This window comes from Salvia miltiorrhiza, unplaced genomic scaffold (genome assembly GCF_028751815.1).
Source record: "Salvia miltiorrhiza cultivar Shanhuang (shh) unplaced genomic scaffold, IMPLAD_Smil_shh fragScaff_scaffold_112_2, whole genome shotgun sequence".
Classification (NCBI taxonomy): domain Eukaryota; kingdom Viridiplantae; phylum Streptophyta; class Magnoliopsida; order Lamiales; family Lamiaceae; genus Salvia; species Salvia miltiorrhiza.
Window position 1 is genome coordinate 8,260 of NW_026651402.1, and position 15,656 is coordinate 23,915.

Sequence of the window (15,656 nt, forward strand, 5' to 3'; positions counted from 1 at the left end):
CGCCAGAGGAGTCATCTCAATCCTCGCCAGAGGAGTCATCTCAATCCTCGCCAGAGGAGTCATCACAATCCTCGCCAGAGGAGTCATGTCATCACAATCCTCGCCAGAGGAGTCATCTCAATCCTCGCCAGAGGAGTCATCTCAATCCTCGCCAGAGGAGTCAGTCACAATCCTCGCCAGAGGAGTCATCACAATCCTCGCCAGAGGAGTCATCTCAATCCGCAGAAAAGGAGTCATCACAAGAAATTAAAGCAATTCCAAGGGAGGGGATTAGAGAAGCATCAACAACAATCATAATAAACCAATTCAAATCAACAGGGGAAAGACGGAAATATAAGCCCCACCTCAACAGGCAGCGAAAACAACACAAATAACAGAGATAAAAGAAGCAAGGAGGGGAACGAAATTTCACTAAAGCACGCGCAAGAAGCAAAGCTGTACATCAAAAACCGGCGGTAAGTGTTTAATTGGTACAAATTAAAGAGTTACAAAATTCTCTTTTGGTAAAGTCAGGAGAGAAAGAGGGAAACATCAAGAGGGAGGAACAGGGGCAGCTTGGGCAACAGCAGAGGAGACGGGAGCAGAGGCAGAGGGAGCCCTGGAAGGAACACCACTTGCAGAAGCATGACCCGAAATGATTTTCTCTGAGAACACGGGCAACAGGCCAGTTTCCTTCGCTTGGGGAAGACGAACTCCCAAATCCAACAACGGTGCAGCCTCCTGCACATACAGATCCTCATTCTGGTACAGATTGAACAGCTGTTCCACCGCGGCAGAGGAAGAGGCAGAGTCGGTGAAGGCAGAAGCCGCTAAGTCAGAGGGCAGGGGAGGCTCTAGGCCGAACTGAGAAAATGTTCGAGAACTCTCGCCAGAGGGATCCCGCAGGCGGTTCACAAAGCGCGCCAGGGTAGCAGAGAACGCAGGCGCATATATGGGAGCAGAAGGTAGCAAGTCAGATCCAACCCCAAGAGAAAAATAGGGAATGGCTTTCTCTAGCACCGGGTACCACCACTCTGGCTTCTCTGGAGAATGCGCAGGGATCCCCATCCGCTTATTTATCTCCTCATCCTGGAGATTATCCATCAGGGCTTTGAAATTCAAAGTGGCAAGTTGCTCCGGGGTGGCCCCCGCCATCTCCAATGCCTTGGAAGCTGTTTGCTCTATCACATAAGCAAAGAGGGGTCCAAAATCCGCCAAATACTCGGGAGTCTTTTTGAAAGCCTCCAGAGTACCTTCCAGCATCAACCCCAGGAAATGTTGACCCCGCGGAGACAAGAAATATTCCAGGCGTTGATCTCGAGCCCCCAGAACGAACGCGCGGTTCTGAGCTTCCATAAGTATCCTCTTCCAACCCCGCCTGGCTTCCCTGTAGTCTCTTTCATAACCAGCTTTGAACTTGACTAAGCTTTCATGGCTCTCCTTTGTGGCTCTCGACAACTCGGAGGCCAAGGATGCTCTCTCCACCTCCACCTGAGCTAATTTATCTTTCAGATCAGCGATCTCCGCTTCAGCTTTACTCAGACGCTCTACTACCCCGGCGACATCGTCATCACGCTTGGCGATGTCCGCCTGTTCCTTCTCCCGTTCTTTCTCAGCCGTTTCGTAGTCATGGATGCATTTAACAGCCCCCCACATCCCTGACTCCACCTACAAGAAGATAAAATGGGTTCCAACAAAACCATAAAAAGGTTAGTAATTTAAAAAATTCTTAATAAAGAGCATAAGATGCAGGATACCTGAAGGGCCAACCGGCAGAGCTGAGTAGCTAAAGCCGGTCGGGTCAGCTTCACCATTTTCTCTTGGTCCTTCGAGTGGACACGAGCTATCAAGGCGTCAATCAATTCCTGCCCCGATAAGCTCGAAATCGGTCCAGGAACAAGATCCTCTGGTTCGTCAGCCGAGGGCATTGCAGCTTTGCCCTTACCCTTTCCACCGGCAGAGGGGAGAACCTTGGAACCACCAGCTGACTTCTTCGCTGGCCCTTTGCCCTTGTCCCCAGCAGGAGTGAGAATCTTCACACCACCAGCAGACCTCCTCGCTGGCTCTGAGGACTTGCCAGTCTTTTTCAGGCCTTCTTGTCTCTCCTTCTCACCCATAGAGATCAGGGAACCTCTCTTCCGCTTCTTCGTAAGATCAGCAAGGGTGGCATCGGGAGCCGAATCAGGTGAAGGAACCTCATCAGTAATATCCACGACTTGGATATCTTCTTCACGGGTGCCAGTGACATCACCAACGCTGGAGTGTCTACCCCTGCGAACAAGGGCCCCCGCATCAACTTCCTCCGCATCAAAGGGGCGCGAAGCTTCCACATTCCTCTCTGGGATCTCAACTACAGGGGGAATAGGGATCAGTTCGGACCCAGCAGGTTGCTCCGAGGGACTTGTTCCGGAAGCAGAACCGCCCGAGCCATGTGCTCCTCGGCCAGCAAGAGAAGGGGTGTCAGGCAAATTGTCCCCACATTTCGATCTCCAAGACATATCTGCAAACCAAAATTTTACACCATTAAAAGCAGGATAACAAGAGCTAATGTATTTTCTAATGTATATTTTTTACCTATTGATCTCTCTGGATACAGGGGAAACAGACCATTATATGCCAGAGAGGAATTGTTCTCGGCCAGGTACCTACAGTCTAGAGGGTGGGCCTTATTCATAGCATTAAGGTGAGCTATAATATTCTGGTCACGAGTAGAAGGGACTTCGGAAGAGGCTGGTTTATAAGTAGTGCGACTTGTATGCCATTCCAGCTCCGAAGCACCATAATCGCGCCAGTTGCCGAAAGGGGTGCGCACATAACAATAATATTTCAGGAAACCCTTATCGAAAGAATTCAGAGAGGAAAGGAAGGTGGTAGGATATTTCGGGTGAGCAGCAAAGCTATACAGGGGATTGCCCTGCATGCGGAGAGTCTGGGTCTGACAGAACAATTTGGCGGTGTCCCCAACACCGTGAGCGCGGCACAAAACGTGAAAGGCATATAATCTCCGAATGGCAGAAGGAGCGACTTGAAAAAAGGGGATGTGAAAATAGTTACAAACATCAACCAGCAGAATAGGAGGAGGGAGTCTCAAACCAGCATCTATTTGAGCTTTCCAAACAACTATCACCTTGGGATGACGAAGGCTTTCAGGAGGCGTTGAATCCTTACAAAAGGCCTCGAATTTTAAACCATCAGGACGCCTACATTTGCTTTTCAATTTTTCCACCTCCGCGACACTAAGGCGGGATGGAGGAATACGTTTGGGGGGTAGGCGGGGCTTTTTCCCTTTTCTCCTAGGTGGAGAAGGAGGAGGTGCAGTTTGAGATTCGTCAGAAGTAGAGGGGGAAGGAAGATTTTCAGGATCTGTCCGCGTTGGGGAGGAAGATGAAGGGTCTTGGGCAGAAGGAGAGGGCGAGCGAGAGGGTTGAGGGGCGGAGGTGCAGGCCATGATGGGAGATGCCAACCCTAGGGTTTCTAGCACGCTCAATCAGAGCACCAACAGTTATACCACTACACTACGATTAAATACAAAATTGCAGTGAAGAGGATACGCGAGTTACCTAGACCGGAAAAAGATGGACGGTAAAACCTGGAGCAGAAGGGTCGTGGGAGAATGCCGGAACAGTGAGGAAATCGCCGAAAAATGCAGAAAATTCGCTCGGAAAACTTGGAGAAGAAGAATAGTGAAAAAAGGGGAGTTCGAATCGGCTAAGTAAGATTGTACGCGGGTAACCACCAGCACGCGGGATGAACGGCACGTGGCATAAGGAAGAAATCAACGGATGGGAATTTATACGGAAAGGCGAAAGGACGCAAAGGTTAAAAAGTAACCTCGGGTACGGGGAAAATACTGTAGACTGAGCAGACATTTAATGCGGATGACATCATCCACGCGGGCGAGTCCTCTGACTAGTTGCACCTCTCCAGAGTGAACTAGCCAGACTAGGGAGCGGGAGTAACAAAAATGCCAGAGAACAATTTACAGGGTCTCTTTTTACTCTCATAATGTCAAAATGTCAAAATGCTTATGTCTTTATGATTTACAGGGGCCAAGGAAAATAACAAAGCTTTGATGCTGATAACACACCACTGGTTGAACGTGAAGAATACCCGGTTCAACCAGACTAGAGGGGGGAGTGGTTGGTGAGGAGCAATATATGCAGAGTAGGGAGAGAGTACAAATCAGAGGAACCACTCTCATCAGAGGAGCCGTATGGGTCAGAAGAACCATTTATACCAGAAGGGTTTCATCCATCAGAGGAATGACTCTAGCCAGAGGAGTCATCCGCACCAGAGAAGTCATGCTTGACAGAGGAGCCCTCTCCTCCAGAGAAATCATCCGCGCCGGAAAAGTCACCATCGTCAGGGAGGTCATCGTCATCAGAAAAGTCAACTCCATCAGAGAAGTCACTACCGCCAGAGGAGACGCCCTTGCCAGAGAAGACGTGTTTACCAGAGGAGTCCCTCATGCCAGAGATGTCAATATCACCAGAGAAGACGCCTTCGCCAGAGAAGACATTTCCATCAGAGGAGCCAATAAACGCGCGGGAAGGTCTCCCGCGTATTATTGAAATTACCAACGTACCCTTCCACCACGCAGGACGCATGCACCGAAGATGTTTTTACTATTTTACCCCTCCGCTTGTAAATCTATAAATAGGGTCCGAGCTCGTGTATTATTTCTTACGCTATCTCATATTTTCGAATACTACAGTTGTTTTCTCTCTTGAGCAAGGTTCTCGATCAACTCTTTTTACTCTTTCCAGCCTTCTCGACTAGGTAGAATTTTACGTTTCCTTTCATAGATTTAGGTGTTGGTTCCGTAAACACCATAAATATTAAATATGAATGAGTAGAAAAATGAATTCACTAGGGCTCGTTTGGTTTTTAGTAAAGGATTATGTAGGATAATTTGTAACCAGAATATTTAATGACTGATTATTAATACTGAGTTGGTGTTTGCTATCATGGCTAAATACAGAATATCCTGGTTTAAGTTAATCCTAGGGGGAGGTAGTATTATTAATCCTATGAAATCTGGATTAATAATACTGGGTCGTGGGGTTAAACCGGGTCATTCGCATTATTACTAAATAATACCAAACACTAGATTGATCTGTACTAAATTAGCTAATACAGTGTATTAGCCAAGACCCAAGAGTTTAAAATATAAGGGGTTCAAAAAATGAAATACTAAAATTTTCATAAACGGATGAGAGTATGTTCTAATTATCTATGTACACCAAACATGAATTTTATGATAATGAGATTCATATACTATATCATTGTATCTTTTCAATCTTAAAATTATTTTTATGATTATTGTAATATATCTTGTGATTTTAAAATTAATTACTTTTTTATTTGTTATTGTAATATATATTGAGAAGTTTTGTTTTTGTTGGTGTAAAACATAAAAATAGTTGGATTAGTTATGTCTATAGAGTACTTTTAAAAAATCTTTTGTTAACAAGTTGCACATTTTATAAAATTTTAGATATAAAGTAATAATTTTTAATTATTAGAAAAATAAAAGATGAAAGAAAAAAATGAACAATCACTAAGAATGCATTAGCATTAAAAACATACACGCTAACAATAACTTTAGTTGTCTTTTAAAAGTAATATGAATTGTATTTGTTTGAAAGTTAAAATAAATAAAATCGTATAGATATTATTCAATATTTATTTTAATAACTTTAGTTAACTTTTCAAAGTAATATGAAATGTATTGGTTTGAAAATTAAAATAAATAAAAAAGTATAAATATTATTTAATATTTTTGCTCAGGCTCTACCACTGTCTCATTGATTGACAACAACCATTTCATCAACTCTTTCCTTTCAACTCATTCACCCAAAAAAGGTTAAGACAAAACCCAAGAAATATTGGCATAAAAAAGAAAAAGATCTGTTTGAGTCTTGAAAATAAATTTAACAGTAGCATCCACTTTCAAAAGGTAAGAGTTCAAGAAAAGAGATCAGCCAAAAATAGACCATCACAAAGTAGGTGGTGGCGGGTGGTTACAGGCGGCTGTTCGACAGCACGTCAGTCGGACTCGTCGTGATGAACCTCGGACGAGGCCTTCGACGAGTGCGGGAGGGAATCAGACTGGTCGAGCGACTCCCCAACGCTCTTGGTATTCGAGTTCTGAAGATGCTTGTCGCTGACAGTTGCTTCCTTCTTGATCCAGTCACTCAACTTGGATGATTTGGTGGGGGAGGCGTCGGCTACGGGCATCAGGGACGTTGTTCTCTGATATGGGGCCGGAGAAGAGTAAGCAAAGGCCGGAGGAGGGACACTCAGGCTGTACGCGTAGTTGTGCCCGTCCATCGGGTGGTCGAATCTGCAGGTAGGGCCGTATTTGCAGAGTCCGTAGAGGCTGTAATACGAACATACGGGTTGACCCTGCATTAAAACAGATGCCCAGTCGTCACAATTCACAACCAACGAAACCTATAACTATCATGTACTCCCTCCCTCCGTCCACGAAAAATTTGCCACAATTTCCTTCTCAGTCCGTCCACAAAAAATTTGCCACTTCAACTTATAATAGTATGGTCCACACAACTCCACTCACATTTTATTAAAACTCGTGCCGTCCACAATGCGACAATTTTTTTGTGGACGGAGGGAGTATCACGTTTATAAACACCAATTTACCACAAATTCTAAACTCGACGTAGCTACTCAGCACTACCTAGCTAGTGATGAAGATGAAGGTATGAAGTAACTTACAGGTCGTAGAGGAAGCCCGAGTGGGCCGAGAGAAGTTGAAACTAATTGTGAGAGCTTTTCTCTGGGGTGGTGATATTTGCACTCGGATCCGTATTTACAACTCCCGTGTTCCATGAAATATCGGCATTCTGGCTGATCTGGTCTTTCGGGAAGATAAGACAGCTGCCCGTTCGATACTGGTCCAGTGAGGACACTGGTGACAGATAACGGACTGGCGCCTCCCTAGCAAACGGGACAGACAATGGAATGCACGATGTGTGCTAAATATGAGGAATGAGGCAAGAACAAGATGACCCGAAAATAATGAACCAAAAACGTTTATAACGAAAATGGCATACCATATATGTGTTCCATCCTTGTGATGGAGGTAGAAATAAGGGCATGTAGCTCTGTGGAACTTGGAGAGAGCTAGCAAAATAAGTTGCCTTTGATAAGGATGCTGCTGAAACACTTGCAACACTTGCAGATGATGCACCAGATGAAGGAACGACTGCAGAGCCGCCTGAACCATAGACGGGTCCCACTACAGGTAAGACATTCGCAGCCGCTAATGTAGGTTGGGGGTGATGGAACTTGCAAGCATATCCATATTTACATAACCCCGTGCGCATATAAAAAGGACAGGGCTTCGCGTCCTGTACAATGTACAACCAATTCAACGTCTATAGAGATTCATTGCTCGTGGTTTGACTGTGTACCAAACCTTGACGGTTCAAATCTAAATGGAACGACCGGATTATAGAAGATATAGCACCTGACGCATTGGTAAGCCCAACATATTCAACAAGAAATCAGCTTGTCTATCCTTGGGATGATGATATCTACAGGTCGACCCATACTTGCAGGTGCCCGTCTTTAGATAGTGCTGAAAGACAAAATATAATCTATTCGAATCAGCACAAACTATTGTACAATCATGGAACATATCTCTCGACGTATCACAAGCTCACTGAAAGCTTGAAGAGATAACTAACTAACAAGTCATCGAACACAAATAGCCTCCAACACCATATATGATCAACAAGTGGCCAACAAGACAAGTCAGTTAAATGATTTGAGTAGGAAAATGTAAAATATACCCAAAAACAGAGGTGGTTAACGAACTTAAGTAACGGAATACCTTATTAAGTGTAGCCTGCATATTTAATACTCGCCTATAACAACAAGCTAATTACCATAAGTAAAGAGGAATAAATGCAAATGAACTGCATAGTTAAACAGCCACTGCTTAATGTAGTAAAGGTAGGAAAGAACTAACAGCCTATTTGCTTAAAAGCAATATCAGAAATGATCTTCGAGGAACAACTGAAAAACGAATTGATCCAAATTGAACATTCCGCAGAAATGTAAAAGTGATAACTTCAATGATTTGGTGACTAGTGAGGATAACCATTATCAACAAATATAAGCTTCCACATGTAGAAGAAAATACGAAATCGGAGAAAAGTAAATTACCCCACAATCTGGTTGTCCAGCCCTCTCAGGAAGTTCACTGCTGGTTTTAACACCATAAACCTAGCCATAGCCACCAACGAATCAACACACGAAGCACGAACTACATAATTTAAGAAGAAGATGATGATGATGATGATAATGTTCATGAAGATTTATACTTGTCCTGCACTAGAGGGGTGATTAAAACGACAATTGCTCCCATAACCACAAGACCCTGTCCGCAAATAGTATATGCAATCGGGTTCGCCCGGTCGATCCGGGTAGGATCCCAGCTCATCACCCGCTCCACCATTATCATCACTCTCTTCTACCTTTAGCCTTCTCATTGCCTCTGCCAAAATCAACTAGCTCAAAATTAAACCCAAAAAACAGAAACACACACACGCACACTAGCTCAGAAACATGAGCTGAGCTAAGATGATAACTCAAAATTCAAGTTTTATCTAAGAATCAAAAACTGATGCAACCAATCAATCAATCCCCATTATCAATAACACCGATCATCAAGCAATACGAAAGATCGTTGCTTTAAATTACACCAACATTGATGAAGCAAAAAAATACAAACAAAAACAGAAATTAAATCCGAAAAAAAAATTGATCTTGCTAAAAACGAAACCCGTACCGTCAACTCTGTCCGACGTCGAACCATTCCTCGAAAATTTCCGATTTCCCGGCATCGATTTCTCGAGAAATTTACACCAACACTGTGTGCTCAATACGAGGATTGTATTGTGGAATTTGTGGTTTGGATTCCGATTTTAAATTGCTACCCCCCACTCAATACACATGCGTGTGATTATGATCAAAATTCAGAAATCACGCCAACTTTTAATGCCGGAAAAAATTAGGAGAAGATTAAAAAAAAAACAAAAAAACAAAATTAATATCACTCGGATTCTATCATCACTCGCATAAAATTATTCGATTTCTCTCTCTAGAGCTGGGCTTCAGATCTTCGAAAAAGTCCCAAAATTGAACTGCGAATCCTTGCGAAAGATTTTCCTTGCACTCGTGTACGAATATATTAAATTTAATTTCACCAAATAATTTTGTCATTGTCATGTACAAGAACAAAAAAGGTAGTCGTGGCGTGTGGTGAAAAGACGTATTTGCCCCTGGGTTTGTTAATTCTTGAGCTCCGAATTTTCATAATAATGTCGAAATTTTAAATTGAAATACTACACGAGTAAGATAAAAAGTCCCCTTACATGTATTGATCGACTTGGTAATAAAGGGAAAAAAATTTATTTTTGAGCAATAAATGGTAATAAATTAGATGTCTTCTGTTTGACTTAGATTTCATGTGTCAAAATCATGACTTTATTCATTTTCCACAACTTGGACATAAAATTTAAAAGCAACTTTTTGATAGGTTTTAAAATGATAAGTATACTATAGCCATAAAAAAAACATGAGTTGAAAACATTTGTCTTCAAACTAGAAAGATTAAATTGCTTTTGAGGAGAGGAGAATGAATAGAATTGTGTATGGAATAAAAATATATAACGAATTACATGAGTATTTTCAAAATTAAAATTTGATCATTATAATTATAATGTGCATATGATATTTCGATCTATAGACATCTAAAAGATTCTAATTAAGACCTCCGACCACAAATTTATCGTTCCACCACGAAATCATACTATCAGAAATCACAATAAAACACGTCAAACCAGATAAGAGTTTTTTAACTAGCATCAAAAATAAAAATTGATCATTAACATTACATATTTGAATAATTTGTAGACACATTCATATGAAAATTTAAGTTGTTTGGATTATTTAAAGGGTTTATTGTCTGAAAATACCTAAAATTTGCTAATTTTATACTTCCTCCGCCCCGTTAAACTTGAGCAATTTCTTTTCGGCACGTGTTTTAAAAGAGTTAGTATTTTATGTGTTAAGTGTGATATGTGAAAAAGTGAAAATGTAAATAAAGGGAAAAAAAACTTTTACATATAAGGAAAATGCTCAAGCTTCGCAGGACAACCCGAAAATGAATACTGTTCAAGCTTCGCAGGACGAATGTAGTAGTTTATATCATGATTTTTCTTTTTTGCTAAAAAATCATAAATTTAAGATTGATTCTGAATTGCCTCACGGTGAGCAATTTCATTCAAATCCAATCTAATGTCGCAATGAGAAATTACAAGTCGTGAGACTATTCAGATTGAATTTGGGCGAAATTGCCCTATTCCACCCTATTACTGGTCTGCATCGTTGTTTAAACTTGAGTGAAATCAAACGATTTAGAAACAATCTTACATTTATGTATTTTTTTGATAATAAAAAAGTTATAATATAAATCAAAAAATTAATAAACTTCCCTTATTTAAAACTCACTAAAAAGTCACCAAATGGCAGAGCAACAATGTTGTTTTTGTAATACTCATGAATCAAATTTTATTTTTACTTTTTTTAGAGCCAAATAAATTAATTACTAGTATGGTATTCGCGGGGGGCTTTTATGTCATTTGGAACATCATAGTTTATGTAACTACGGCGTATGGTACTAGGAAAAGAGGAATTGGGCGCGAAATACAGAGAATTTTATTTTATTAAATTAAATTTGTATTATTGTAATACCCAAATGCGAAAAATCGCCGCCGTTGAACGGGGTAAAAGTAGTAGCGTGGGCTAGAAGCAGGGAGATCTCAGCCGTTGATTAAACCGGTTTCTTGGATCTTCTATGATGGAGTATCAGCCGTCGGATCATGGAATTCCATGGGCCCCACATAATTGGAATTTGTACCCCTTTTGTAAAAAGGGTGTGTGGTGTGGTGTGGGCGCATGGAAACCGACCATGCTGTATGTAAGAAAGAGTGAGACTACAAATAAAAATTTAAGAATTAGTAGTGACTAATTCAAATATCTTAATATTCAATGTCTTTAATATTTAATTAATAATCAATTAGTATTTTATTTTATTATTTTTATTATTAATTCATAGTTAAGTACTAATTTAAATTAAAATTTTTATTTTTATTGGAGAGAATTTTTATTACTCTCGGCGTTAATCTGCCGTAGAATAACAATTTAACTTAATATTAATTTTATTTTTATTATTTTCGTCACTAATCCGTCGGTAAGTAATAATTTAATTTAAAATGAATTTTATTTATTTTTATTGTTGTTGTTGTTGTTATTATTATTATTATGATTATTTTAAATATTTGGTACAGTACTGACTTAACAAGGCTGACCTGACTCTCGCCTTGGCAAAGCTCACCTCCGCCTTCCAGCTATGTCACACGCCAGCTCTGACAACTCGATTCCAAGATGCAGACCAGTATAACGAGGCTTAGGCCTAATTGTTTGGGTTAATGGGCTTTAGGGGTCAAATAGGCCTAAATGCTAGGTTTACTTTGATGCTTATAAATCGGAGTTTCATTATTAAATTAGGGGATTTCTTTTTCATTTATTCACCATGTAAAATGTAATCACTCCCCAAATATAGTGAAAAACTCAGGCAACCTCCGTGAACGTAGATCATTATGATCAAACCACATATATTCTTGTGTCATTTTCCATTTTTATCTATTTTCTACTATTAGGATTAATTCTACACTCATCAGTGCTTCACATAGAACACTATCAAGACGAATGGCCGTATCCAGTTAATATAGTGAAAATCTTGCCTCATCCAATATTCGAACCCAGACAAAAATGCATATTCATGTGTTACATTAATTTATTCGTAGAAATTATTGACTTATATCACGTGTATTCACATACATTCGCAATTCTCAATATATTTAGTATTTTGAACATAATTTTACTATATTAATGTAACAACCTGGCTCCAAACTTGACGGTTGTCCCCACATAACAACATGAGTCTTTTCTAGCGTATTTTGTCCTCACTCGCACGCATCCCGAGAAACTTTCCAGGGGATCATCCATCATGGAATTGCTCCAAGCCAAACACGCTTAACCTTGGAGTTTCATACACATGGGCACCAGAAAAGATGATGCATCTTGTTGATATGAGTAGTACCTATCAAATCATTTAAGTTATCCTCTAATATGCAGTCTTATACATGCATATTCTCATAATCCTTCTTGTTCGGGTGTGTTCTGGTTCATCCCTGCGCCCCTCCGTATGGAAGTCTTAATCGGAGCCGCTCTTTGTCCGTGCCTCATTTTGCATCAGCGATCACTCCGCACTTTGTCTCCGGGCGTCACAATTTACATATAGTTAGAATAAGCTTAGGTTAGGATAACATGTGATGCTTAAAATATATAACAACTCATTTTTTTCGGAAGTAGAAATCATATTATTCATGTTATAATTCATGACAAATGAAGAAGACATACTATGAGAGCAAAACTCATAGTTGTATGAGAGCAAAACTCGTCCTGATGATCTGATGATGCCCCATTCCTTGGATTAACAGGAGTAACAATATATGCATTTTATATCCACATCCTTGGATTAACAAGAGTAACAAAGTTAATCTGAAGTTGACTTAGCATTTAAAGAAAGAAATAGGTCAATTTTTTTAAGAGTGAAAACTTAAAATGCCCACGTCCATTATTAAGTCTAAATGAAAAATATTTAATTTTATAAATATATGCATTTTATATCCAAATGGACTAAATTACCCCTAATGTCTCAATATTGTATTCCCTCCGTCCCACGAATCTTGACACGTATTCATTTTTGGGCCGTTCCACGAATCTTGACACATTTCCAAATAAGGTAATATCTATTACATTTTCTCTCATACTTTATCACTTTTATACTTTATTAACTACACACTTAAAACATTAATCTACAACTCCTTAATTTCTGTGTCGAAACCAAACGTGTCAAGATTCGTGGGACGAAGAGAGTACTCATGAGACAACACCTTATAAATTCTAAAATTTTGACTAATTGATATCAAATCGTTATCTTTTTAGATTTTTCTTCTACATTTATTATACAAATGTACTTATGTAAAAAATGTATCACAAAAAATAAAGCAAAATCATCAATATCTAAGAGCATCTACATTGGGGCTCACAGAGCGGCCGGTGCGCGCCCGGCTCACGCGAGCTCCTTGCCGGTGACGCACCCCGAGGCTCGCTCCTGGTCTTTTTTTTCTGCGTCGGGCTCTAGAGGAGAGAGAGAAAGAAGGGCGCATGCAATACACCGCTCACTAATTAAAAAAATGTTTTTAAATTGATTTTTCTTAAAAATCATTTAAACCTTAAGATTTTAATTTTAATTTGAACTAAATGTGGCTTCACTATTTATAGTGTACTACACATTGTAGAAAAACCTGCATTTTTCAATTTGAGATTCAATATAAAATCAACTAAATGTAGCTTCACTATTTATACTGTACTACACATTATAGAAATACCTATATTTTTCAAGTTGAGAGCAAAGAAATCACTTAACCCTAGCTCATCATAACAAGTTCAGATCTCACATACTCAATTAGCCCTAGCACATCATAACAAGTTCATAGCAAAGAATACAATTAACCCTAGCTCATCACAACGAATCAGATATCAACAAATCATAGCACCACCAACAAATTAAGTTAGAACGACATCACCTCATCACTTTTTAACAACAATCCATGTTCTTTGAACATTGCATTGCACTCTTTATCGGCTATGGAAACACACTCGCCCACTCCTCCGTAGTCGGCTTCTAAGGAAAGTATAGGGGAGAAATCTAGGGGCGACATCACCTCGATCGCCTCCTCTCCAGTTTCGCACTGTGCTTCCTCCATGCCATCGGCGACCCCAAGCCCTAGGGGATACTCATCATCGAAATTGAATTCAGCTTCTAGCTCGAATGGTTGAAGACCACCGCGAATCCAATACTGATCGGTGGACGAGGGAGGGTGGCGATGGAGTGGAACGGAGGAGGAGGGAGGAGGTGGCTGAGGAAGAAAGCCAGAGAAGGGAGATGGGTGGCGAGGTCGTCGTAAATTGCCATACCTCCACTTGGGGAGGGAGAGGATGGCCGATGGAGTCTCGTTTGCGTCGCCCCCGGCGAGCCCACCGCTCGCAGAGATGATCGCGGTGGGGGGCGACGAGGGGGAGAGAGAACGGCATATGGCCGGTGATGGGGCGAGAGAACGGTAAGGGGGAGGCGAGGGTTAACCCACCATTCCTCATTTGTCATTAAACCACCGTAGGGGAGAGCGGCGATAGAAAACAAGAGGAGAGAGAAAAACCCTAGATCTCAATTAGAGGAGCGGCAAGTATTCGAGAGAGATGGGAGTGGGGGGGTGAAAAATAAGTGTAATTTAGGGTTTCGGGGGAGGGGGGTTGGGTCAAATTAGTAAATGGGCTTAGCCCTTGAAATTAGAATCCCTAATTATTCCTAATGTTTGCCATTTATATAAACTACTCAATCTTCGTGGGACAAATCGAAAAAGGAAAGTTGCTCATGCTTCGTGGGACAGAGGGAGTATTTGACTGAGATATCTTTTACCATATGCCATATTCATATTATGCGCGGTAGAATGCATTAAAATATTTATAAAATGTAACTTATTGATTAATTTGATGTATTAAGATTATATAAAGTTAATAATATTTATTATTACGATTTGTATAATATTACTCCTATGTGGTATATAACATCATCCAAACTTGTATAATATTTTTAGATTTTTAATTTATAAAAAAATGTACAATTTATATCAAACATAATAGGAGTATTAGAATATCACGATGATGTCCAACAGTCCAAGTGCCTTCTTTTGTCCGTGTGTCGTAGTTTCGGTGTTGCAATTCTCTTGCTTTGGTGTTCCAAGACTGTGTATGGATTAATTACACGTTCTTTCTGGCTTGGAGTTGAGGTTTGGAGTGTCAAATTCGGATTTTCTTTCCAAAGTTCTGATGCGCTAGACTCTGGCCCAAACTTGGTATGACTCCGTTGGTTTTACATGTTTTTCTCGTGGTCTGTCTTACCAGACCCGAGGCTGCCTCTCCGATGTTAGGGTTCTTCCTCGTTGGGTAGGTGGCGAGCTTTCCTTTCTCGAGTTCCTTTGCTGGAGAGTTTCTCCCCCAAGGCTCGGCGTTGGTGGTTCGCTCTCTTCATTCATGTTCTCGACGTTTTGTTCGTTGTCAGCTCTTGGTCTCCGTGGCTGGTTTGTTTTCTCTCTTTTTCGTGGTCGGGTCTTTTGTGGTTTGAGGGAGCCGGGGTTACTTGGAGGTGATGGTCAGGTCTGAACTCTCGAAGTAGCCCCAACTCAGCTCCCTCTCCATTGCTTTTATTTCGCGTTTTTGATGTCTTTTGACAAGCACTCTTTATGGCTTTCCTTCTGAGTTTTCCTTAAAGAAGTTTTAACGAGGTTCGACTCTCTGCATTTTGTGCTTTCATGAGCTTCATTATTTTCCATTTCTTTCTTTAATAAATTTTCAATTCAGCAGGAATATTAAAATATTATATATATATATATATTATACGTATATTATGCACCTTAATCACTCGTCCAGAAATGAGGCTTGTTATATTTATCTTTCCG

At 40.5% G+C, this 15,656-nt stretch overlaps 2 protein-coding genes across 3 annotated transcripts; both read right to left on the reverse strand.

Annotated features, from left to right (window-relative positions):
• Window positions 1-531: 531 nt before the first annotated feature.
• On the reverse strand, window positions 532-3,782 carry LOC131002332 (uncharacterized). Its single transcript, XM_057928825.1, has 4 exons — window positions 2,554-3,782; window positions 1,737-2,479; window positions 895-1,647; window positions 532-720 (listed from the first exon to the last, which is right to left on the reverse strand). The coding sequence occupies exons 1-4, from the start codon at window positions 3,425-3,427 to the stop codon at window positions 532-534; spliced, it is 2,559 nt and encodes an 852-aa protein (XP_057784808.1). The 5' UTR covers window positions 3,428-3,782.
• Window positions 3,783-5,845: 2,063 nt separating this feature from the next.
• LOC131002348 (zinc finger CCCH domain-containing protein 66-like) lies at window positions 5,846-9,215 on the reverse strand. Of its 2 annotated transcripts, none has more exons than XM_057928838.1 (7): window positions 8,798-9,215; window positions 8,331-8,503; window positions 8,173-8,232; window positions 7,472-7,582; window positions 7,056-7,352; window positions 6,718-6,939; window positions 5,846-6,387 (listed from the first exon to the last, which is right to left on the reverse strand). In XM_057928838.1, exons 1-7 carry the CDS (start codon window positions 8,850-8,852, stop codon window positions 6,028-6,030), a joined length of 1,278 nt encoding a protein of 425 aa, XP_057784821.1. In that variant the 5' UTR covers window positions 8,853-9,215; the 3' UTR covers window positions 5,846-6,027. The 2 variants fall into 2 exon arrangements, with proteins under 2 accessions (XP_057784821.1, XP_057784822.1); XM_057928839.1 differs by having other exon boundaries at window positions 8,331-8,516; window positions 8,798-9,209.
• Window positions 9,216-15,656: the final 6,441 nt, after the last annotated feature.